At 46.0% G+C, this 26,439-nt stretch overlaps 1 protein-coding gene and 1 pseudogene across 1 annotated transcript in view; one reads left to right on the plus strand and one right to left on the minus strand.

Annotated features, from left to right (window-relative positions):
- Positions 1-11,843: 11,843 nt before the first annotated feature.
- LOC123168376 (putative disease resistance protein RGA1) lies at positions 11,844-24,735 on the minus strand (annotated as a pseudogene).
- Positions 24,736-25,693: 958 nt separating this feature from the next.
- Positions 25,694-26,439, plus strand: part of LOC123164465 (TBC1 domain family member 5 homolog B) — a 4,782-nt gene continuing 4,036 nt past the window's right edge. The window contains exon 1 of the mRNA XM_044581973.1: positions 25,694-26,040. Coding sequence (XP_044437908.1) covers positions 25,904-26,040 — 137 coding nt within the window. The 5' untranslated portion in view covers positions 25,694-25,903. The remainder of the gene's footprint in view (positions 26,041-26,439) is intronic.

Raw genomic sequence — 26,439 nt, forward strand, 5'->3', positions numbered from 1 at the left:
TACACCGGGGTGTTACATTGGCTCCCACACGTTCCACGATGATCTCATCGGATGAACCACGATGTCGAGGATTCAAGCAATCCCGTATACAATTCCCTTTGTCAATCGGTACGTTACTTACCCGAGATTCGATCGTCGGTATCCCAATACCTCGTTCAATCTCATTACCGGCAAGTCACTTTACTCGTTCCGTAATGCATGATCCCGTGACCAACTACTTGGTCACATCGAGCTCATTATGATGATGCATTACCGAGTGGGCCCAGAGATACCTCTCCGTCATACGGAGTGACAAATCCCAGTCTCGATCCGTGTCAACCCAACAGACACTTTCGGAGATACCTGTAGTGCACCTTTATAGTCACCCAGTTACGTTGTGATGTTTGGTACACCCAAAGCATTCCTATGGCATCCGGGAGTTGCACGATCTCATGGTCTAAGGAAATGATACTAGACATTAGAAAAGCTTTAGCAAACGAACTACACGATCTAGTGCTATGCTTAGGATTGGGTCTTGTCCATCACATCATTCTCCTAATGATGTGATCCCGTTATCAATGACATCCAATGTCCATGGTCAGGAAACCGTAACCATCTATTGATCAACGAGCTAGTCAACTAGAGGCTCACTAGGGACATGTTGTGGTCTATGTATTCACACATGTATTACGATTTCCGGATAACACAATTATAGCATGAACAATAGACAATTATCATGAACAAGGAAATATAATAATAACCATTTTATTATTGCCTCTAGGGCATATTTCCAACAGTCTCCCACTTGCACTAGAGTCAATAATCTAGTTACATTGTGATGAATCGTACACCCATAGAGTTCTGGTGTTGATCATGTTTCGCCCGTGGAAGAGGTTTAGTCAACGGATCTGCGACATTCAAATCCGTATGCACTTTACAAATATCTATGTCTCCATTTTGAACATTTTCACGAATGGAGTTGAAGCGACGCTTGATGTGTCTGGTCTTCTTGTGAAACCTGGACTCCTTGGCAAGGGCAATAGCTCCAGTGTTGTCACAGAAGAGAGTCATCGGCCCCGATGCATTGGGAATAACTCCTAGGTCGGCAATGAACTCCTTCATCCAGATTGCTTCATGTGCTGCCTCCGAGGCTGCCATGTATTCCGCTTCACATGTAGATCCCGCCACGACGCTTTGCTTGCAACTGCACCAGCTGACTGCCCCACCATTCAAAATATACACATATCCGGTTTGTGGCTTAGAGTTATCCAGATCTGTGTCGAAGCTAGCATCGACGTAACCCTTTACGACGAGCTCTTCGTCACCTCCATAAACGAGAAACATATCCTTAGTACTTTTCAGGTACTTCAGGATGTTCTTGACCGCTGTCCAGTGTTCCATGCCGGGATTACTTTGGTACCTTCCTACCAAACTTACGGCAAGGTTTACATCAGGTCTGGTACACAGCATGGCATACATAATAAACCCTATGGCCGAGGCATAGGGGGTGACACTCATCTTTTCTCTATCTGCTGCCGTGGTCGGGCATTGAGCCGTGCTCAATCTCACACCTTGCAATACAGGCAAGAACCCCTTCTTGGACTGATCCATATTGAACTTCTTCAATATCTTGTCAAGGTATGTGCTTTGTGAAAGACCTATGAGGCGTCTCGATCTATCTCTATAGATCTTGATGCCTAATATGTAAGCAGCTTCTCCAAGGTCCTTCATTGAAAAACACTTATTCAAGTAGGCCTTTATGCTTTCCAAGAATTCTATATCATTTCCCATCAATAGTATGTCATCAACATATAATATGAGAAATGCTACGGAGCTCCCACTCACTTTCTTGTAAACACAGGCTTCTCCATAAGTCTGTGTAAACCCAAACGCTTTGATCATCTCATCAAAGCGAATGTTCCAACTCCAAGATGCCTGCACCAGCCCATAGATTGAGCGCTGGAGCTTGCATACCTTGTCAGCACTCTTAGGATCGTCAAAACCTTCCGGCTGCATCATATACAATTCTTCCTTAAGGAAGCCGTTAAGGAATGCCGTTTTGACGTCCATTTGCCATATTTCATAATCGTAGAATGCGGCAATTGCTAACATGATTCGGATGGACTTCAGCTTCGCTACATTGAGAAGGTCTCATCGTAGTCAACTCCTTGAACTTGTCGATAACCCTTAGCGACAAGTCAAGCTTTATAGATGGTAACATTTCCATCCGCGTCCGTCTTCTTCTTAAAGATCCATTTATTTTCTATCGCTCGCCGATCATCGGGCAAGTCTGTCAAAGTCCATACTTTGTTTTCATACATGGATCCTATCTCGGATTGCATGGCTTCAAGCCATTTGTTGGAATATGGGCCCGCCATTGCTTCTTCATAGTTCTAAGGTCACCGTTGTCCAACAACATGATTTCCAGGACAGGGTTGCCGTACCACTCTGGTGTGGAACGTGTCCTTGTGGACCTACAAAGTTCAGTGGTAACTTGATCATGATCGTCATCATTAACTTCCTCTCTAGTCGGTGCAGGCACCACAGAAACATTTTCTTGTGCTGCGCTACTTTCTAGTTCGAGAGGGGTCATCTCATCAAGTTCCACTTTCCTCCCACTTATTTCTTTCGAGAGAAACTCTTTCTCTAGAAAGGACCCGTTCTTGGCAACGAAGATCTTGCCTTCGGATCTGAGGTAGAAGGTATACCCAATGGTTTCCTTAGGGTATCCTATGAAGACGCATTTTTCCGACTTGGGTTCGAGCTTTTTAGGTTGAAGTTTCTTGACATAAGCATCGCATCCCCAAACTTTAAGAAACGACAGCTTAGGTTTCTTTCCAAACCATAATTCATACGGTGTCGTCTCAACGGATTTCAACGGAGCCCTATTTAAAGTGAATGCGGCAGTCTCTAAAGCATAACCCCAAAATGATAGCGGTAGGTCGGTAAGAGACATCATAGATCGCACCATGTCCAACAGAGTGCGATTACGACGTTCGGACACACCATTACGCTGAGGTGTTCGAGGCGGCGTGAGTTGTGAAACAATTCCACACTTCCTTAAGTGCGTGCCAAATTCGTGACTCAAATATTCTCCCCCACGATCTGATCGTAAGAACTTTATTTTCCTATCACGTTGATTCTCAACCTCACTCTGAAATTCCTTGAACTTTTCAAAGGTCTCAGACTTGTGTTTCATTAAGTAGGCATACCCATATCTACTTAAGTCATCAGTGAGGGTGAGAACATAATGATAACCACCGCGAGCCTCAACGCTCATTGGACCGCACACATCAGTATGTATGATTTCCAATAAGTTGGTTGCTCGCTCCATTGTTCCGGAGAATGGAGTCTTGGTCATTTTGCCCATGAGGCATGGTTCGCACGTGTCAAATGATTCATAATCAAGAGACTCCAAAAGTCCATCTGCATGGAGTTTCTTCATGCGTTTGACACCAATGTGACCAAGGCGGCAGTGCCACAAGTATGTGGGACTATCATTATCAACCTTACATCTTTTGGCATTCACACTATGAATATGTGTAATATCACGTTCGAGATTCAACAAGAATAAACCATTGACCAGCGGGGCATGACCATAAAACATATCTCTCATATAAATAGAACAACCATTATTCTCAGATTTAAATGAGTATCCATCTCGCATTAAACGAGATCCAGATACAATGTTCATGCTCAAAGCTGGCACTAAATAACAATTATTGAGGTTTAAAACTAATCCCATTGGTAAATGTAGAAGTAGCGTGCCGACGGCGATCACATCGACCTTGGAACCATTCCCGACGCGCATCGTCACCTCGTCCTTCGCCAGTCTCCGCTTATTCCGCAGCTCCTGTTTTGAGTTACAAATATGAGCAACTGCACCGGTATCAAATACCCAGGAGCTACTACGAGCGCTGGTAAGGTACACATCAATAACATGTATATCACATATACCTTTGGTATTGCCGGCATTCTTATCCGCTAAGTACTTGGGGCAGTTCCGCTTCCAGTGACCGTTTCCCTTGCAATAAAAGCACTCAGTCTCAGGCTTGGGTCCATGCTTTGGCTTCTTCCCGGCAACTGGCCTTACCGGGCGCGGCAACCCCCTTGCCGTCCTTCTTGAAGTTCTTCTTACCCTTGCCTTTCTTGAAACTAGTGGTTTTATTGACCATCAACACTTGATGTTCCCTTTTGATCTCCACTTCCGCTGATTTCAGCATTGAATATACCTCAGGAATGGTCTTTTCCATCCCCTGCATATTGAAGTTCATCACAAATCTCTTGTAGCTAGGTGAGAGTGACTGAAGGATTCTGTCAACGACCGCGTCATCCGGGAGATTAACTCCCAGCTGAGATAAGCGATTGTGTAACCCAGACATTTTGAGTATGTGCTCGCTGACAGAACTATTCTCCTCCATCTTACAACTGTAGAACTTGTCGGAGACTTCATATCTCTCGACCCAGGCATGAGCTTGGAAAACCATTTTCAGCTCTTGGAACATCTCATATGCTCCGTGCTGCTCAAAACGCTTTTGGAGCCCCGGTTCTAAGCTGTAAGGCATGCCGCACTAAACTAGGGAGTAATCATCAACACGTGCTTGCCAGGCGTTCATAACGTCTTGGTTTGCTGGGACGGGTGCTTCACCTAGCGGTGCTTCCAGGACATATGCTTTCTTGGCAGCTATGAGATGATCCTCAAGTTCCGGACGCAGTCCGTATAGTTGCTACCATCGTCTTTCAGCTTGGTTTTCTCTAGGAACGCGTTGAAGTTGAGGTTGACATTAGCGTGGGCCATTTGATCTACAAGACATATTGTAAAGGTTTTTAGACTAAGTTCATGATAATTAAGTTCATCTAATCAAATTATTAACGAACTCCCACTCAGACAGACATCCCTCTAGTCATCTAAGTGATACATGATCCGAGTCAACTAGGCCGTGTCCGATCATCACGTGAGACGGACTAGTCATCATCGGTGAACATCTTCATGTTGATCGTATCTGCTATACGACTCATGCTCGACCTTTCGGTCTCTTGTGTTCCGAGGCCATGTCTGTACATGCTAGGCTCGTCAAGTCAACCTAAGTGTATTGCGTGTGTAAATCTGGCTTACACCCGTTGTATGCGAACGTTAGAACCTATCACACCCGATCATCACGTGGTGCTTCGGAACAACAAACCTTCGCAACGGTGCACAGTTAGGGGGAACACTTTCTTGAAATTTTAGCGAGGGATCATCTTATTTATGCTACCGTCGTTCTAAGCAAATAAGATGTAAAACATGATAAACATCACATGCAATCAAATAGTGACATGATATGGCCAATATCATTTTTGCTCCTTTTGATCTCCATCTTCGAGGCGCCATGATCATCATCACCGGCATGACACCATGATCTCCATCATCATGATCTCCATCATCGTGTCTTCATGAAGTTGTCTCGCCAACTATTACTTCTACTACTATGGCTAACGGTTAGCAATAAATTAAAGTAATTACATGACGTTTCAGTTGACACACAGGTCATAAATAAATTAAGACAACTCCTATGGCTCCTGCCGGTTGTCATACTCATCGACATGCAAGTCGTGATTCCTATTACAAGAACATGATCAATCTCATACATCACATATATCATTCATCACATTCTTCTGGCCATATCACATCACATGACACATGCTGCAAAAACAAGTTAGACGTCCTCTAATTGTTGTTGCAAATTTTTACGTGGCTGCTATAGGTTTCTAGCAAGAACGTTTCTTACCTACGCCAAAACCACAACGTGATATGCCAATTTCTATTTACCCTTCATAAGGACCCTTTTCATCGAATCCGATCCGACTAAAGTGGGAGAGACAGACACCCGCTAGCCACCTTATGCAACTAGTGCATGTCAGTCGGTGGAACCTGTCTCACGTAAGCGTACGTGTAAGGTCGGTCCAGGCGGCTTCATCCCACGATGCCGCCGAATCAAGATAAGACTAGTAACGGCAAGTAAATTGACAAAATCGACGCCCACAACAACTTGTGTTCTACTCGTGCATAGAAACTACGCATAGACCTAGCTCATGATGCCACTGTTGGGGATCGTTGCAGAAATTAAAAAATTTCTACGTATCACCAAGATCAATCTATGGAGTTTACTAGCAACGAGAGGGGAGTGCATCTTCATACCTTTGAAGATCACGATGCGGAAGCGTTGCAAGAACGCGGTTGGAGGAGTCGTACATGTAGCGATTCAGATCGCGGCAGAATCCGGTCCAAGCACTGAACAATGGTGCCTCCGTGTTCAACACACGTGCAGCCCGGTGACGTCTCCCGCGCCTTGATCCAGCAAGGAGGAGGGAGAGGTTGAGGAAGAAGGCTCCAACAGCAGCACGACAGCGTGGTGGTGGTGGAGTGGCAGTTCTCCGGCAGGGCTTCGCCAAGCTCACGCGGAGGAGGAGAGGTGTTGGGGAGGGGAGGGGCTGCGCCTTGGATGTGGTGCTGCAGCCCTCCTTCCACCCCTCTATTTATAGGGAGAAGGGGGAAGGGGGCCGGCCCCTCTAGATGAGATCTAGAGGGGGGAGGCGGCCAAGGGGGAGGGGGCTTGCCCCCCAAGCAAGGGGGGCGCCCCCCTTTAGGGTTCCCCCCAACCCTAGGCGCATGGGCCCTAGGGGGGGATGGCGCCCAGCCAACTTAGGGGCTGGTTCCCTTCCACCTACAGCCCATAAGGCCCTCCGGGGCAGGTGGACCCTCCCGGTGGACCCCCGGAACCCCTCCGGTGGTCCCGGTACAATACCGGTATACCCCCGAATATTTCCGGTGACCGTATGATGACTTCCCATATATAAATCTTCACCTCTGGACCAATCCGGAACTCCTCGTGACGTCCGGGATCTCATCCGGGACTCCGAACAACATTCGGTAATCACATACAAACCTTCCTTATAACCCTAGCGTCATCGAACCTTAAGTGTGTAGACCCTACGGGTTCGGGAATCATGCAGACATGACCGAGACACCTCTCTAGCCAATAACCAACAGCGGGATCTGGATACCCATGTTGGCTCCCACACGTTCCACGATGATCTCATCGGATGAACCACGATGTCGAGGATTCAAGCAATCCCGTATACAATTCCCTTTGTCAATCGGTACGTTACTTGCCCGAGATTCAATCGTCGGTATCCCAATACCTCGTTCAATCTCGTTACCGGCAAGTCACTTTACTCGTTCCGTAATGCATGATCCCGTGACCAACTACTTGGTCACATCGAGCTCATTATGATGATGCATTACCGAGTGGGCCCAGAGATACCTCTCCGTCATACGGAGTGACAAATCCCAGTCTCGATCCGTGCCAACCCAACAGACACTTTCGGAGATACCTGTAGTGCACCTTTATAGTCACCCAGTTACGTTGTGACGTTTGGTACACCCAAAGCATTCCTACGGCATCCGGGAGTTGCACGATCTCATGGTCTAAGGAAATGATACTTGACATTAGAAAAGCTTTAGCAAACGAACTACACGATCTAGTGCTATGCTTAGGATTGGGTCTTGTCCATCACATCATTCTCCTAATGATGTGATCCCGTTATCAATGACATCCAATGTCCATGGTCAGGAAACCGTAACCATCTATTGATCAACGAGCGAGTCAACTAGAGGCTCACTAGGGACATGTTGTGGTCTATGTATTCACACATGTATTACGATTTCCGGATAACACAATTATAGCATGAACAATAGACAATTATCATGAACAAGGAAATATAATAATAACCATTTTATTATTGCCTCTAGGGCATATTTCCAACACCCTCAGGCCCAGGCTTGCTGAAGCAGAGAGGCGCGCGGAGGCCTCAGCCGTCGCCCTAGCCGCGGCGTAGGCGGACTTGGCCTCCACCCGCGCCGAGCTGCTTTTGCTTCAGAAACGGGTTGATGACGCCGAGGCCGTCGCGTGGCAAAACAGGGAGGAAGTGCTGGAGAGGCGGGCGCTGGAGCGCGTTTACGCTCCCATGCTTCAGGATCTTCAGAACAGGGCCAACACTGCCCTGGGCCATGTCTGTGACGCGAACGCCCCCCATCCTCAGGTGAATGAATACGCCAGTCACCTCCGCTTCTTCACCGACGTGGTGACCCGCCTGGAGGCCCGATCTGACGAAGCTCGTAGGCTCGTGGAAGAGAGGAGTCGTGGCCTGCTCGAGCGCGCTTTCTCCCGTGTCTTCAGCCATCTCCTGAACGCCAACCCCGACTTCGATTTCGACGCCGCCATCGCCCCCGTACCTACAGTGGGTAGAGGACAACGTGGATGCGTTGGTCAGGGCCTTCACTTCAGAGGACGGCGCGGTGGTGGTCGCCGTAGACGGAGGCGACGTGGTCGATGATGGGAACGCCGGGGCTGGTGACGGTGGTGGCGGCGTCAACAACGGCGACAGCGAGGCGAGCAGCGCGTCTGAAGACGACGCGGAGGACGCGGCGAGCAGCATATCTGGCTAACTCCTTGTTCCTTTATTGCTTCACCCTGTATGCAAAAACTCGGGCGTGGCCCCTAAAGATTGTGAGAGCATTTTGAGAGGGGGAGCCCCTCATGTAAACAAATCTTGATTTCTACTCCTTTATGTTGAACCGAGGGTGCGTTTTGGTTGGTCCTGAGTCTGACGGCAAGTTTTGCCGCTGCGGCTTACCTTAGCTGGGGCAGACCCTGAATCGGATTGTAAGGTCGAGAGCCGCCACGGGGCTCCTGAAGGGTCTGCCGACTCGCCCGAGTGGGCCTCGCGAGGTTCCTGCACCGATTGGCGCGCGTGGCGCGCGTGTTGTGCCCAGCCCCGCTCGCGAGGGGCCCGCGAGGGGAGGCGGCGAGGGTGAGCTCCAGAACAAGGCAAGAACCAGATGGCAAGAAATCGTTTGAACGAGAAAATTCTCCCCCCGCACGCATTGACAAAAACTCGACTTCAACTTAAATCCAAATCCAGAAAGCAAGGCTACAGAAGAAGAGATCCAAAGAAAATGGCCGCGTCCGGCGCCTAGTCTAGTCTTCTGGTCTTCAAGTCTTCTCACCAGCGCGGAGCTAAGTGCTGCCACTAGGCTTGGGAGGGAGCCCCAGGGCCTGAGGCCGGCACCCCTAAGACTCCGGGGCGTGTACAGCCCCACTCATTATTACGTGAGTGTCACGGATGGTGAGCTTCACAGGTACTGGGCCTTCTTCACAGGAACCGGCCTTGCTTCATATCGCCAGACGAGGGCCCTGCCTTGCGCCACCCTCGACCACCTTTGAGCCGACCGGCAACCTGGACGACACAAAGAGGGGAAAGGGGACGCCAGCGGTGCCCTCGGCGGCCACGGGTCCTCTGCCAGGGGAAGGTTCGCCGGGACCTCCCCGGCAGAGGGCCTACCTCCGGGCGTTGCCTGGCTTCGCGCGAAGTGGGGAGGGGCCTTGCTCCTGGCTCCCTCCTCGTGGCCCCCAGTGTGCCTCCCCCGGCGGAAGGGATGCCGCTGCGCCGGGGTCATCGACCAACGCTGTGACCTGATTCACTTGTAGCCCACGGTTAGCGTAAGCCTGCTCCTGAGAGATTAGTGGTACCCTGTAGTTGTTGTTGCTGGCGCGATCGTTGCGGTTCTCCGTCGGTTCCTGGAAGGCTTCCACTTCTAGCGTCCCTTCTTCCCAATCTTCTCCGAGGAATGAGCCAGGGTCGTCCTCCGGTGCGTACTCCTGGTCCATCATGCGGGGCACGTAGGCTTCCGGGGCCGTCACCCCGAACACCTCGCCGTAGTGCCCCACACTCCATGTTGCCCGGCCCAGCGCGGCATCTCACTGGGACCATGGGAGGCGACGCTTGTGCCCATGCTTGTCGCGGGCGGCATGGGGGCGGTGGAGCCCCCGGCGCCGCCGACCGTGCTGGTGTTGACGAAGCCCCCAGGCGCACCCGGTGGCCCGTGGTTGCGGCAAGGCCCGCCGTGAGACCCCGTAGTGGCTTGAGAAGGAAGCTGACAGCAGAAGGGCGGCGCTCCCGCCGCCGCCGCATCCAGCAGCTCGGCAACGCGTTCCAGGAGTGCATCCCGGCCGCTCTCCATCAGCCGGCACCGCAGCAGCTCTCGCGCCACCGTGAGCGTTGCCCGCATGTTTGCCTGCTCCTGCCGTGAGTGCGGCGCCGTTGCTGCGGCGTGGCTTGCTGCCCTTGCAGCGGCTCGCACTTGCCATGGAGTGAGGGTGGACGACGCCTGGCCGCGCCGCCCGCGCCCCGCAGCGTTGGACGGCGCTCGCGCCGCCTGGAGCGCGGGGTCGTGGTCTTCATGGGCAGGCAACACCGCTCGGGCTGGCCAAGCTGCCCAGCGGTCGGAGTCTGGCCTTGGATTGCCGGACATCGGGGCGCGGAGCGTCGGTGGATCGATCGGCGAGGAAGAGGCTCCGGCGCACCCCTACCTGGCGCGCCAAATGTCGAATCTCGGGTTCCGGCAAAACCCTTAAGGTTCGAACTCTGGGGTGCGCGCGAAGTTCTTTCCCTCTTACCGATCCACGCCCTAGCTCGCTAAGATCTCGCGGATGAACTCGACGGACTCGCAACACAGAAAGACACGAGATTTATACTGGTTCAGGCCACCGTTGTGGTGTAATACCCTACTCCAGTGTGGTGGTGGTAGATTGCCTCTTGGGCTGATGATGAACAGTACAAGGGGAAGAACAGTCTCCTGAGGTTGAGGTGTTCTTGTGCTTGCCGAACTTGTGTGGGTGAGATGCCTCTGAATGAGTTATCAGATCCCCCCCCCCCCCACTGTGGTGGCTAGTCCTACTTATATAGGCCCTAGTCCTCTCCCCAAATATTGAGCGGGAAGGGAGCCAACAACGGCGGCCAATTTGTAAGGGGACAGCTAGTACAAGCTATCCTGATAAAAGCGGTCTTCGCCTGCGAAAGGCTCTGGTGGTGACGCCGTCTTGGGCTCCATGGTGACCTCCGTCCTGCTGGCCTGCTGGTCTTGGTCTTATTGCACTGATATGGAAACCTTTGTCTGATGCCTTGGTACTCCGCGCCTGCGCTTGCCCCCTTGGCACCAAAGAGGAAACAAGGACGCTGGCGCCCGCCTGGTGTCGATCGTCATGGCTCACGTCACGAGAGCCTCGCGAGGTTTGCCCCGCCTTGATATCTCCGCTCCTCGCGAGGCAGCCTGGTGAGGCCGCTCCTGAGGAGGTCTTGCGTCGTCCGCCTCGCGAGGCTTGGCCCCTCGCGAGGGTCTCAAATGCCTTGTCGATGAAGATGGGCCGTACGGCCTGCTAGCATAGCCACGCCGTGGGCCGCAGGCAGGCAAGTTTGAGGACCCCCGTTCCCAGAACGCCGACACTCGTCAGCGCCCGTTAATGGCCGGACAGCCGTCAATGCAACCTACCGCCAGGGGTGATGGCGGTAGCCTGTACATCTCTACCGCCAGGGCCTCCGGCGTAGCTAAAAGGGTCAAATCTCGAAATTTTTCCATATCGGGGTCAGATCCCGATTTTATACGCCGAAAGGGTCAAAACACAAAATTTGGCCGCCTCCGGCCGCTCAGGTGTCAATGTCATCAGGGTTCTCTCAGCACAACAGGGGAGCTCATGGTGCAATAACTTTGGAGATCCGAAGCAGAGCAGAGCAAGGGAGTCTGAACAAGTTCAGTATTGACATGAACATCAAGTCAGAGAAGCAAACCTGATCTAGGCTCACAACATCACGCGAATGTTTTAGGTTGTGGTGTAGGAGGTCATGCCTGATTCCTAACATCTCCAAACTTTGTGAATGTGAGTGTTGTATCAATCATAAATTAATAAAAAGAGTGTGATATTTCTAAAGAACCACTCTTTAGAAATATCACACATCATTCAGATATCTAGTCATCACATCAAGCATCAAGAAGTTCCTCAGATATTGAACTGCTACAACATTAACAGGATAACATCTACTAGTATAGACCTCTCACACGAGGAGAATATCCTGATTAAAATTGTTCTTAATAGTTGACTGAGAAAAATCAAAGTAATGGCACATATACACCATACAAGGTACAATAACATGTATATTTTGCCCTCATTTATTCCACAAGTACTAGAAAGTGCAAAATGGCGCATGATGAAATGGGGAGACTGGTAAACTCCATAACTGCATTATTTATATGGGATTTGCCGACAGAATGATGGATGGAGTAAACCTTGAGTAACAAGGATAAGCTGCTATGGCGTAACGTGGATTCAGCTAAAAGCTCAGATCTTTGATCCCAGTAGATTGTTGACTGAACAAACCACTACACAAAAGAAAGAATTGATCATTAAACAAATGATGGTTAAATTTGTGGGAAAAAACATGTGCATATAGACGTGTTTCATCATACATCACAGGAGTGTAAGAAAAATACAAGTAAAATCTGGAAAAAGTTTCTGTAAACACACGTACCATTGGGGAAGACTGGCTCCACTCTCATGGTATCCGTTTGCCTCTTACCATGGGCCGCTTTAGTTCCTCCATCCCAGGACAGCCTGTAATCCATACATTTTGTATTTCTGAAATTGCATTTTCTCCACCAATTGAAACGATATCTGCACAGTTCTCAATCGATAAATTCTCAAGTGATGTGAGGTTAGTGCTCCAAAGGCTGCCCGGAATGGATGTTATATGCCGACATAGAGAAATCTCCAATGTAACAAGGGACGTAAGGTTTTCTAGGCAGTCGGGAACCCATGCAGAGATATCCCCACATTGAGCTAAGGCGAGCCTTTGGAGGGAAGATGGTAAAAAGAATCCGTTCTTCCAGCTGAGTCTACCACAACCAGAGATTTCCAAATCCCTCAGAGAAGAAAATTTCCAAAACCTTTCACCGGGCAGGGACTTTAAACTGATACAAAATTTAATACAAATTTTCTCAATGGCAGGTATATAATCTTCTGCTAGGAGATCGTCCATAGTTGACAGCTCATGACACCAAACAATTGATAGGGAAGCAAGAGATGGGAATGCTCTAGAGCCGCCAGTGTTTTTCAAGACCTGTCCTGATTGTCCAATGATAGATGTAAGAGATTCACAATTTGAAATCTCCAACTCCTCTAGTGCTGGAAGATTCCACATTTGTAGTTGGATGGATGTGAGATGGTAGCTTGACAAGAAAAAGTAAGTGAGGGAGCAGCAGTCGATATTGTCTGCGAAATTGCCACAACTATGCTCATAACTATAATCATCCCCCCTACCCAGCACAAGCCTCTTGAGAGAAGGTGCAACCAAACTTCGGAAAGATATATTTGGGCACCCTTGCACCGTGAATTCTTCCAGGCAACGGAGATCCCCAAATCTTTCAGCTGGTACTGAAACTAAGTTCTTACAATCTTTAATTGTGATTTCCCTAATGGCGGGTACACAATCTGGATGTAGAATATGTTCGAGGCATGATAAATTTTGGCACTTATCAATGACCAGCTCTGTCAGGACTGGAAAAATACCAGTGATATCATTAGCGTTATCAACTAACACCTCAAGTATCTCACTTGGGTTTATATGATCTGAGAGACTCGATGCTGACCACCTTGGAAGTGACACACCTGGATAACCATTGAGGAGCAGAATCTTGAGGCAGGTAGGAGGTTGTAAAACTCGAAGCACTTCTATGTCATTGTCCTCTGGAGACCTCAACCCATACAATGACAGGTTCAACATCTCAAGATACTTCTTATTCTGTAGTTGGGCTTCTGCTGCATGCTCCTTGCTTTGCTTGTCAATATTATACATCACCAATTCACCGAGTTGGTTAATATTCTTTATACACCTAAATGCTGATCCCTGCTCACCATTGGCTACATCAACACTAACTTCATAATAAAGTTCTCTCTGGAAACTTCTAAACCTTGAATTACATTGAAATCCATGTGATTCCAATCTCTGTAAGCATATCAGACTACTGAAGTCATCTGGCAAGCTTTCTAGAATGCATTTCTCTAGACGCAGAATCTGCAGGTTATAGAGCCGACAGAACTCGGCGGGGAGACTCTTGAAAGGTGAAGCGCTCAAGATTTGAAGGTACCGAAGATGCTTCAAGTTGCCAATAGCTGGTAACTCATTAGTTGAGTCACAAACAATCACACGCAGATACAGAAGTTTACTCACCATTTTTCCATTAAACTAGCTGGAGTTTTTTTGTTCGCTAAAGGCTTTTCGCAAAGAAGGGTACGTAGCTTTGTTAAGTGGTATAGACTCAACAAACTGGCGTTGTCGATGTCTCCGCCAAAGAGGATTGACAAATGGCGAACATTAGGAGGAATATCATTGAAGTCACTCTCTCTTTCCACGATGAAGCACTCATGCTCTGAAACTTTCTGTGCCATGTCATGCAGCAAGTCATGGATTAAGTATTTGCCATGTACTTCTTGAAAAAAGGACCTATTTAAAAGGTCATTGAAGTATTCACAGCCAATATCTTGAAGTGGAGTATCACCTTGAGGTTCAACAAAGCCTTCTGCCACCCAAATTTCAGCTAAACGATCCTTTTGAAATTGGTAATCTTTGGGGTACACTGCACAAAATGAGAAGCATCTCTTCAGACGGAATGGTAAGTACATGTAGCTCAACCGAAGAGCTGGCAAAATTTCAGTCTCCTCCTGGCTCAACTTCCACAGTTCACTCTCTAGTACATCATTCCAATGTGCTACTTGAAGGTTCATTCTTAATATTCGCCCAAGAGTTTTGGCAGCTAAAGGAGAACCCTGTAACTTAGGAACTATCCTTCTACCAATGTGCTCTAACTCAGGATCATTATTACTGGAACTCCCAGACTCAAAAACACATACTTCGAAAAATTTCCAGAACGCATCATCCTCTAAACCTTCCAATGTAATGGGGTCCATCGTGCCCACTTTGTCAGCAACCTGTGGGCTTCTAGTAGTAATCAACATCATACTTCCCGGCAGTACATTCCTTAAAGGTGCACAAAACCTGTTCCAGTGCTTCCTATTTTCCTTCAAAACATCGTCCCACATATCATCCAGAACAATCAATAGCTTTTCAGTTCTCGCAATATCAGAAAAAATCTTCTGAAGCAAATTCAAATTTTCTGTAGTTGCATATTTTTCAGAACAAGACTGTATAACCTCTTTAGTTAACCTCTTCACATCAAAGTCATCTGACACGCAAACCCAAATTATTTTGTCAAAATGGGACTCCACTTCTTCATGACTGCATATATGTTGAGCCAGAGTGGTCTTTCCAACACCCCCAATTCCAACTATTGGTAGAACAAGAAGATCTGATATTCTTGATTCATTACCAACTTGATTTCTTGCTGATGTGCTAGTTGATACATCAAGTGCACTATTTCCTTTCTGGCGTTTGGGATGAGCATCGCTACTATTTCTCGGTGCACAAAGCAACTCAATGATCTGCTTTAGCTCCATGTCACGACCAAATATTTTTGTTTCATCTGGGAAAGAGCTAGTCTCTGGCCTGACTGATTTGTCAAACCGTATTGTGATATCATGTAACCCCATACCACGGAGGTGCATGGAAATATTATCTAGCCTTTTCTGAATACTATCCACTTTGTTAAAGCTTCCACGAATGACACTATTGAAGAAGTCCATGAATGAAGATTGGCTTCCATTCCCATCCACTTTCACCTTCAGCATGTACCATCTGAACTCATCAAGAAGGTCTTCTGCATCATACACTCCATCCCTGAGTTTTGGAAGGAGCTCTGCCACATAATGCTTGTGGCTCCTCCACTCTGCTCGATCAATGAGTTCATACATTGCGGGAAGAGTATCCCTAAGGCATTGTAGGCCATTCTTCAATCGAAATAATTCCTCATCGAGCCCTTGCTCGTTTGTACCGCTAAATTGTGATAAAATAGTAGATCTAGCCCACTGAAAAAGATAGTCACACTCTTTGAAGCCACTAATAACCCCAATAGCATCCATTATACCGATGGTGACTGGAGTATGAAGGCTGCCTTCCACCCTGTTGACAAAAAAGTGGAGAGAATGAGCATAGCTGGGTATTTTCCCACATATTGTTTAGTATAGAAAAGCATAGTTGTGCAGTTACCCTTAGCTTACATGTATAAAGAAGGTGTTATGAATTTGAGTGTCTTAAATAAGTCACTGATAATCAACATTTTTTACGAATTTGAGAGTGTTTTAAATAAGTCACTGATAATCAAAATATTTTTAAGAATAAGGTCAACTTGTTCGAAAACAAGAATTATACAAGAACAGAATTAGGGCAACATTTAACGAACAAAATTATTCTCTTCTTGTAGCTGGACGATGTTTAGTGCCCGGTTACCGTCAAAAAATTTATTTGCTGCCCAACTAACCCATGACACTGAAACATGTGTTCCTTGAATTTGGAACTAATGGATTGAAATAAAAATGGATATCATTCTAAGTTGATACAGTCTCAGTCTGATTTAATTAACCTCAACATGTATGTTTTAAAAAGAGGTACTATGTTAATGTATGTCCTTAAACCAATCCTGCAATGGTAGCTGGATATGATAAATGTCACATATCTATTACTATGCTAATTACAAACTCTCTAGAAATTCCAAAATTAACCAGAAAAAATGAGGAAAAATCTTAGCACTCCAACTCATGAAACTGACTTATAAAGATTGGGTTAAGAATATTACTCCCTCCGCCCCAAAATAAGTGTCTTAATCTTAGCACTTATTTTGGGACGGAGGGAGTAATTATTATCAGTAGGCACAACTTCCTAAATATGTATCGAGTGAAGCGTTCCCTGTTGATATCTACATAACTATTTCCTCCCTTGGAAGATAAACAAACAGTGTGTCTGAGTAGTTGGCCAGCATAAACCACATGCAAAGAGCACATATCATAATCATAAAGTCTGGATGCTAGACAAGAGAAGATAAATTTCAACTTGATCAGCTACTGTGGCACATGATATAGCGGTCTGACTTGCTTGGCACTACGGATATTAGAAAGCAGATATGCTGGTCGATCAAACGATCAAATCTACTACTGGCAGAACACGAGAGAAAGTGGAAACTAGCTGATATTAGCTGTTGCGGAAGATGAGACTCAGTCTCTCTTAAGTATTATCAGACAGGGCAACCAACATTAGCACCGACATGCTGGATTGTGTAGTGGTAGCGGAGGCCCTCCCCAATAACACTCATGAGTTCGTTGATGTCAGAACTAAGAAAGTGCATACACTTTGGTTTCTGCTAGCTGCGGTGCTTAGGCCTAGCTGAGAGTAATAATACTCATGGAATGAGGTGTCTCCAAGAGAACTCTTCAAACCGTCAACGTCATTCCTGACAACTGAATAGATTCGGCGACTGCTGCCATGGCAACTAAAACCTAGCTGAGTAAAACTCCATACTGTCTACATTTAGCAAATTCCCAATTTAGAGGCAGCGCTTGATGCATGTCGCGCCAAAAGCCCAAAATGTTAGCAAGGACTTGTTGGGTGACAGCACCATTAGGGCCAGTTTGGACTTTGGAGGGGTATTGCTTGGTAAATCTTTCCTATTTAGGTCAAAATTTTGAACTAAATACCGAAACTTTACAATGAAATGATCCCTACAATAACATGTTCAATAGATTCATGTAGGAAATATTAAGGTAAAACTAATTATATATTTATTAGAGCTATATGTCAGACACTTAGTTTTTTCTTCGGAATATGGACATATGACATGTATATAAGAATAAGGATATGCCTTATATTTTGAAATGATGGCAGTACCTGATATATAACTTGCTATGCACCCAAAATTACTTTCTCAGTTCAATAATATTATGGTTTCAACATTTTATTAATATATGATTATGTTCGGTAAACCGTTCTTCAAGCTATAATATTGTAAGTACTTAAGTTGCAACAATTCAAAAATATCCCAAATTCCCAATGACAAAAGGTAAAAATTCTAACAACAAACAACAACAACAAAGCCTTTAGTCCCAAACAAGTTGGGGTAGGCTAGAGGTGAAACCCATAAGATCTCACGACCAACTCATGGCTCTGGCACATGGATAGCAAGCTTCCACGCACCCCTGTCCATAGTTAGTTCTCTGGTGATACTCCAATCCTTCAGGTCTCTCTTAACGGACTCCTCCCATGTCAAATTCGGTCTACCCCAACCTCTTGACATTCTTCGCACACTTTAGCCGTCCGCTATGCACTGGAGCTTCTGGAGGCCTGCGCTGAATATGCCCAAACCATCTCAGACGATGTTGGACAAGCTTCTCTTCAATTGGTGCTACCCCAACACTATCTCGCATATCATCATTCCGGACTCTATCCTTCCTCATGTGGCCACACATCCATCTCAACATACGCATCTCCGCCACACCTAACTGTTGAACATGTCACCTTTTAGTCGGCCAACACTCAGCGCCATACAACATTGCGGGTCGAACAGCCGTCCTGTAGAACTTGCCTTTTAGCTTTTGCGGCACTCTCTTGTCACAGAGAATGCCAGAAGCTTGGCGCCACTTCATCCATCCGGCTTTGATTCGATGGTTCACATCTTCATCAATACCCCCATCCTCCTGCAGCATTGACCCCAAATATCGAAAGGTGTCCTTCTGAGGTACCACCTGCCCATCAAGGCTAACCTCCTCCTCCTCACACCTAGTAGTATTGAAATCGCACATCATGTACTCGGTTTTAGTCCTACTAAGCCTAAACCCTTTCGATTCCAAGGTTTGTCCCCATACGCATACGCATCTAGAAATTTGCAATAGTGGTCAATAACCCATACGCATGCATAAGCTATATGTGTTAATACACTCTCTGAAGGGACATCTAAGCCCCTATGTGGATTCTGGTGTAAATGACAAGTGGTTAACAGACTAGTGAAGTTTACAAGTTGTATGAATAGGTGTTAGTCCCATGGCTGAAAAGAAAAGGCTGTCAGGGACCCCCTAAGAAAAAAAAGATAGCTAGTTTAAATTATGCATCTTATATTATGCTTGAGTAAAAGGAAAGCCAGACTATTGAGGAGGGTTTACGTGGTGAACAAGGGTGTGAGATTCATATCTTGCTTGAAAGAGAGAACCCCAAGAGAAGATCTAGAGAGAAGCCACGGTTTTAACCCGGTCTTTGCACTCCTACTGAACCTGGAGGTCCCGGATGGGACTTCCGGGTGACCAGATTGTTCATCTGGTAAACCAAACGGGGCTCTAGATGAGGCATGTAGCCTCTGGATTCGTCCGGAGGCTCGGTCCGGATACGTTCTGGAACTTCAGGCAGGAGTTCAACCTAGAAGTTCCATAGAGAAACTATAGACTAGTTCGCAGAGAGCAAAATGGCAGATTCAGTGGCACCATACAAATGGTCCACGCCTTCTTCCCCACTTGGAGTCCAACTTGAGCCATAAAGAACTCCCTCTTCTCACCATTTTTGAATCTTCAAAGCTTGATGAGATCCTCCCCCGGTGCTCTAAAGCCTTCGTGCCTTCGAGGGGAAATGAAAGAGCCAACCCCTTTGGAACCCCTAAACGGTTGGTGTTGCCCGAAAGCTTCCAATTGGAGATTTGTGCTCCAAGAAAAATTGTGAAGTTTTGTGACCACCTCAACCTCAACTACTAGTGTTGGCCGAGCCTCGAGGAGAAGAAGGAAGAGACAAGGCGACGTGAGGTGCTTTGTTGGCCTCCCCCTTCCCAATAGAGATTAACACCCCTCCAAGGAGGTGAACTTCGAGATAAAAACTTTGTCTCCATCATACAGTTATTTCGTTCCCAAGCCTTTACTTCGTTTTGGTGTTGCTAGCTTGCATATCTTGTGGTTTCCTTGTGCTAGTTGTATCATGTCATACGGGGCGATTCATTTAGTTGCACACTTAGAAAACTTATTATTCTACAATTTCTAAAAGAAATAACAAGATATTAAAAATAGTAGTTGTATATTCACTCTCCTCTCTAGTCCAAATCTCCTTCACTCCCTTGCTTAGAATGTGGATAGGATTTTTCACAATTTTACCAATCTCATTTACGCAAAGTTTGACCATCATATATTTACACAAATAAGTGAAATACGTATTGCAAAAAGAAACTGAAGCTACTTATCATCTGATTGTGATAATAATATTTGTGTAACAAACTTGAATAGTTGTACATCCTCTCTAAATTATGATCAATTTTAAACAGAAGGAGTAATAATTTTTAGGCTGAAATAATGTGCATACCATAACTGAAATATGACAACACTCTAAAATACAACCTTACATATTTGGCACGAGTAGTGCCAAACATCCAAGTAAGAATGCTAAATGAAAATGCTCTAATTCATGATATATTAAATGGCAAATTTGTGTCACAAGATAACCTTATATTTGAGTTCCTCGGGCCATAGTCAAGGATGTTCTCCTTGCTTGTCTGGGTCACATTTTGAAGCTCCCAAATATCTCTATCTGCATGCCCTCCAATAGCACTAGGCGCTGGGTTCCTAAAACATTCAAATGACAAGTATAGGGTGAGTAAAATCACATGATATGTACTCCTTGGAAAGGAAAAGGGGCAGATATAATATGTTTACCTAATGATAGGCTTGTATTCATAGTCGATGGGTTCAGCAGTTTCCTGGTACATATTTGCATGCGTCGATCTATCATCCCCTCCCACCTCGTCAGGTGTTGACTCAAATCTAGTGCCACCATCATGGACCCCCATAGAAGCTGAGGAGATCACCAACATATCACAACCTTTTAGATAAAGGAGAATGGTACTCCCTCCGTCCCATAATGTAAGACGTTACTCAAAAAACGTCTTACATTATGGGACGGAGGGAGTATTCCTTTATGTTACTGCAATACGCTGGACAAGCCATTTAAAATAGTCAATTCCTCACTCAAACAAAATTACTATGACAAAATACTTGGTTTTGAAGGTATTTCAAATATTTGATTATCAAAACATAAACCTGAAAAATGTACAGCTTATGGTATTTTCGTTTAGAAATTCATATTATTGGAAAATCATTTGTAATATTGATAATTTGAAAACAAATAATTATATCTTTTCAAAATCTGTAGTTGGGAATTTTGAATGACACAACACTAAGTGCTATTTTGTGTGTGTGTGCCCGCACATTTTGTTGATTTGCATAAAATCGTTCTTTTGGCACGTTGATCCCCACTGAAACCTGGTTGCCTCAGAGGAGTAGGCATCCTTAGAAGCCAAACATAATCCATAGATGATGAGGGTTAGAATCCCCTCCATTTGATCCGTAGTGAAATTTGAATATTTTCTAAACAGACAAAAAAATGTTTTAAATGAGATGCTTACCTGAGGAGGTCGTATATTGGTTGTGGACCAAGGCCTGCATGCTTTGGGCCTACAAACAACAAAATTGCAAAGGTTTAGGAGTAATAGCTATGTGTTTGATACTTCGGACTATGATATTGTTACCATGGGGATCTGCACCACACCGGTTGCACCAAGGAAAACAGCTAAGGAGCTGATTTCATCCATCATAAGAAAATAGTAATGGAGTGATATACATGTAGCAAAACTCTTTGAAAATTTTGTAGTCATATACTCCAGTAATGTATTAAGAGACACATAAATCAGATTTTGATAATCAATTATTTATTGGAAGTTGGCACACCAAACAAATGCTAGCGCGCTAGTTACAAAATATTTAATGGGAGATGTACATAAATGAATTTTGCATTTATATTACTCTATATTAAGGTTACTAATTTATATAATTTTTATGGGCCATGAAAACAACACGATTTAGGGTGCGTTTGGATCTCAGGCAAGGACTTGCTGTTTGGTATTGCTAAAAAATCCTAGTTTTTTATGGCATTTTTGCCCTTAAATGCAAAAAAAGGTTGCTGATGATGCGAGCCAAATTGGCTGTCTCATGTGGGCAAGCACGGACAAAGCATCTGGTTTTGCTATGCATCCAAGGCGTATAGGTGTCCACATGTCTTATCTATAATTTTAATTGTTAAACATCTCAACTAACCGAGTCAAACATGCTCGTCTATCTCGCAACCAAACAATGAACCTTGCTCCCGTGGACTATAGCACAACCTGGCTAGATGCCTATCTAAGCTACAGTAGCTAGAGATCCACGTTTAGTCATGAGAAAATGTTACGCTGAATTAGTACAAACCCTATTATATACTTACTTACAGATATAAATACTGTAAAACCCTAATATCAAATACAATATGCAAAAGTAATACTCCCTCCATTTTAAAATATAAGGTGTATTAGTTTTTTTAGAAGTCAAAAGTTTTTACATTTGACCAAATAAAATATGAAAAGATATCTCATGACGAATCTAATAATATAGATTAGGCATTCTAGTTATTCATATTTTGTTCTATAAGCTCGGTCAAACATAGAGAAGTGACTTTTCCGAAAATTAATACACCTCATATTTTGGAAAGGATGGAGTATGACCAAAAGAGATTTTTCACCAGGGTAGCTTTATTTTTAGCCAAAAGGTTCATTAAAAAATTGTTCATCAAAATAATTTGCAATGGCTAGAGTGAAAAAGAAAACATCGCTTATTTTTCAATACCTCACACGTAAGTGACAATTTTTCAATATCAATCCTCTTAAGTGCATTGACAATCTGGCTTATAGTAGGCCTTTTCTGCCGATCAGATTCCACACAGCTTAAAGCTATTTCGATGCATGTCTTAACTTCTTGTGATATGTGTGACCACATCGTTGCATGTACCCTTTTTTGCCACTTCTCACATACCTGCAAAATGAAACGAAATGTTCACATGTTGCATCCCTAGAGAGCAAGAGTAAGTCACGGCGTAACTTTATATGGAAAAGCAAGTGGTCACGATTCAGAAATTATTTTCTTACAGACTCAATGAATTTGAGTGAAGTAGTATCTCCAGGATCATTGTAGCCTTTGCGTCCTGCCATTATTTGTATAATTATAACACCCAAACTGAATACATCATATTTTGGCGAGATTTGATGGTTGTTGATGTGTTCTGGTGGTATGTATCCGCTGCATGGTATCAAATACAATTACTTTTGTAAGGAAATTATATAGAAGTTGATTACTTCTCGGTAGGTATGAACTCACAGTGTTCCATAACATGTTGTTGTGGTGTAGGTTTCTGTTGACGGAAAGAATCTTGATAAACCAAAATCGCCAATTTTGGGCATCATGTTGTTGTCCAGCAATATATTCGCTGGTTTCAAGTCCAAATGGAAAATGGAATCATTATGAAGATGATTTAAACCCTCACAGACTCCCTTAATTATTTTGTAACACGTGTCCCAATCAAGTTTGCATGACTCGTCTGCAGACATAAACATGAAGTGTATTACCAAAAAGTAAATGAAGAGATTAATTAAAATAGATCATAAATTAGGGGAAACAAGTATTTCTCTTTCTGCACCATAATATTGTCTAAGTGAATCACAATCTTACCAGAGACGTGTTTGTCAAGGCTTCCACCCTGCAAGTATTCAAAGCAGAGAACTCGTTTGTCCTCGCTAGCAAAAACGTATTTTCCACCGTGTTCAACATATTCACGCCGTGTTTCATGACAGTAGCCAACTAACCGCACAATATTGTGATGTTGGACTCTCATGAGATTAGTGCACTCATTCTCAAACTGCTTATCACTGTCGTATTCTGGAGGCATGTATTTAAGCTTCTTCACAGCAATCTTTTCCCCGTTGTCCAATACTCCCTGGTAAAGATCTCTTATTAATATCGTGCATGGGCTCTTGTAACTAGCGGACATCTTGTTTGATAAAATAGAATTCCCAAATATAAAGAAGCAAGTAACAATGATACCTTGTAAACCACTCCATACGCACCATGACCAATTACGCGGTCGTCAGAAAAATTATCAGTAATCTGTCTTAACAACTCGAACGAGAATGGCGATGTCGCCCCACTTGTGGTGTTCAACATTGTATTCTCTATCTCCTAGTACCACAAAGACTTGGAGCATGTGGTAAGTGCATGTGTACGCATATGGATAAGGGGTACATGCAATAAATTTCTCAAATGTATCAAGTAGTATAAAAAATGGTCGGTAGTGTCACAAATGTGAAAATGTGATAAAAATTTAATTGGGGTAAGTGGTATAATAAGTATTTTAAGGGTGAAACTTTCATTTACTCTAAGTAACATTTACAAAGCAGATGTATGTATTATCGGAAGACAAGAAGGAATTGGCATGTCGCGGTAGCTTAAAAATGAAGTGATTCTTCAGCAATTCAGACAGATGTAGCATCAAGCTAATAACTAAGAACATGGTGAAATTGTACCACTGGTCCACAACAATGGGCATGGTATGTACTCTATGACATAACAAGGTACAGCCGAAGCAAGAGCTTGCCTACCTGGGGTGGGCTGCGCTGAAGGTGGAAGAAGAGTTGGACCAAGGGAGCAGAGGGAGAGCTCAGGAGGACATGTGCCCCAAAACACAGATCCAGCCGGTGCCCAAAGATCTGGACTCACCAAATCGTGTCCAGAGTTCGGCATTCATCTAGGGTGTGGAGAGAATCGGCAAAGCAACTTCCGCTCGCTCATCTCCGTCCCGCGGCCGCCAAGAAATTGCCCCGTGCGCTCGGCGGTGGGCCGGCCTTCTAGCTGCGCGTGGTCAGAGAGAGGAGCTCGACGGGACGGAGAGGAGGAGGCCGGGTGGCTCGCGCCGCCGGCCCGAGCGTCGGGTCGAGGCAGAGACCGCGCGCGGATGGGGTCAACCGGTCAAAGGCGAACGACGGCGGAGTGGTAGCTGTGGCCGTGTGGGTGGGGGGAGTCTCGGGGGAGTGAGTGGCCTTTTTTATGCAGGTCCCCGCCAAGGACAACTCAGTTCACCTTTGCTCCTCCATCTTCTTCTCTCGGATGCTTATTCAAAAATACACCCTCTGTAAACAAATATTACTGGAAACGGGCAGGCGCTTTGCTGCGTCACTATAATTGTACTAGAACAATGCCCCGTGCGTTGCTAAACATTGTAATACGTTAGCTTGTGATTTACCTGTCAATAATATTGTATCATGATCATGTTACGAGCCTGTAGCAACGCACGGCCATTCTACTAGTGTTTCCTAATTACTCAACAATTCTTAGCCACTGCCACACCACCTCCAAATCCATGTTGTCGGGAGAAGGAGGGGCGGTTGACGATGGGTTACAATCAGATCAAAAAAATTTAAATCCACACAACGTCGTAGAGATTGTTGTCATTGCAAGCGCCTAGTCGTGAGATAGTTTGATCCGGCGCATGTCGTGTTGCGTCAGGGAAGAGGGCCGGGGTTGAGAGGAAATGGGCCAGGCAATATTTTTGAAAGTGTAAAACTGAACAAGGGTTATGAATCATGAGAGGGATCATGTGGTATCAGAGGCCTTCAGAGATCATCGCCTGTCGCATTGTGGACGTACCGAGGAACGCAAGACGAATCCTCTATAAATAAAGATTGATAAAGCTGAACAATCTTTTTCGAACCGTGAAAAGCATCCGGTAAATTGTTTGTAACCGGACACTCCGCGGGGAAACATAACGGCCCCGGTGACGGTTCTACGTGTTAGTTGTGAGTCAGGAATTTTTAAAGACACCACTGATTTTGTGCAAAAATTGATGATGTTTTAGAGATTTTAGTGCATTTGCCACACAGAGACAAAAAAGCATATGCCATAGGGAACGGATCGAACTGGAAAAGGTCGTTGCACTGCGCATACGAGCGACAGTTGCAACACGCCGAGACGTTTTCTCCCTCCCTCCCTCGCTTTCCCCCTGTCAGCTCCCTCCCCTTTCCCATCATCCTCGGGCGGTCACGCCAAGAAGGTCTCCTCCCTCCGCCCTCCTCGATCCGAATTCCCGGCCCCTCCCCGCTCGATCCCCGCCCCCGCCGCGGCCGCGGATCGGCCATTCGCGCCCGCCATCGCCCCGGCCTTCCCCTCGCCGCGGGGCGCTCGCCCGGAGGGCCGGGGTGCAGCCGAGGCCGAGGCGGGCGGCAATGCCTGAGCCGCCGGCGGGCCAGCGCTTCTCGGGCCTCCGCGGCGCGCGGTGGCGCGCCGATCTCGGCGTCCTGCCCGGCTCCCCCGACGTCCCCACCACCGAGCTCCGCCGCGCCGCCGCCGACTCCCGCCGCAGGTCAGCCCCCCCTCCCCGTTTCCCGCAATGCTTCCGGTCACGGCCGGCGGAAGGCTCGGTTTCTTGAAACGCTAGGCTACGCGGAGAGTGTGTCCGCTTCCGTTTCACGGCGCCTGTGGTCGTCAGATCAACCGACCGAATCCTCTGCTTTGATCGGCGCGTATGAGAAAAAGAAGAAGATCAAAATTCAGGCATTGGCCCGGTCTTTCTGGGAACGGGCTATTGCTACCCTGCCTCAGTGTTTGATTCGGCTCAATGTTAAGGAGCTCGCCATTGCGGTGCTGGACTGTAGTGAAGCTACGTGCGTAGGCTTTATATACGTGCTACTCATCGTGAGAAGTTACATTTCTCTGAAGATTCATTTACCTAGTTATTGTTTCAAGGAATTTGTAGATCACT

This window comes from Triticum aestivum, chromosome 7D, assembly GCF_018294505.1.
Source record: "Triticum aestivum cultivar Chinese Spring chromosome 7D, IWGSC CS RefSeq v2.1, whole genome shotgun sequence".
In the NCBI taxonomy this organism is placed as follows: Eukaryota; Viridiplantae; Streptophyta; class Magnoliopsida; order Poales; family Poaceae; genus Triticum; species Triticum aestivum.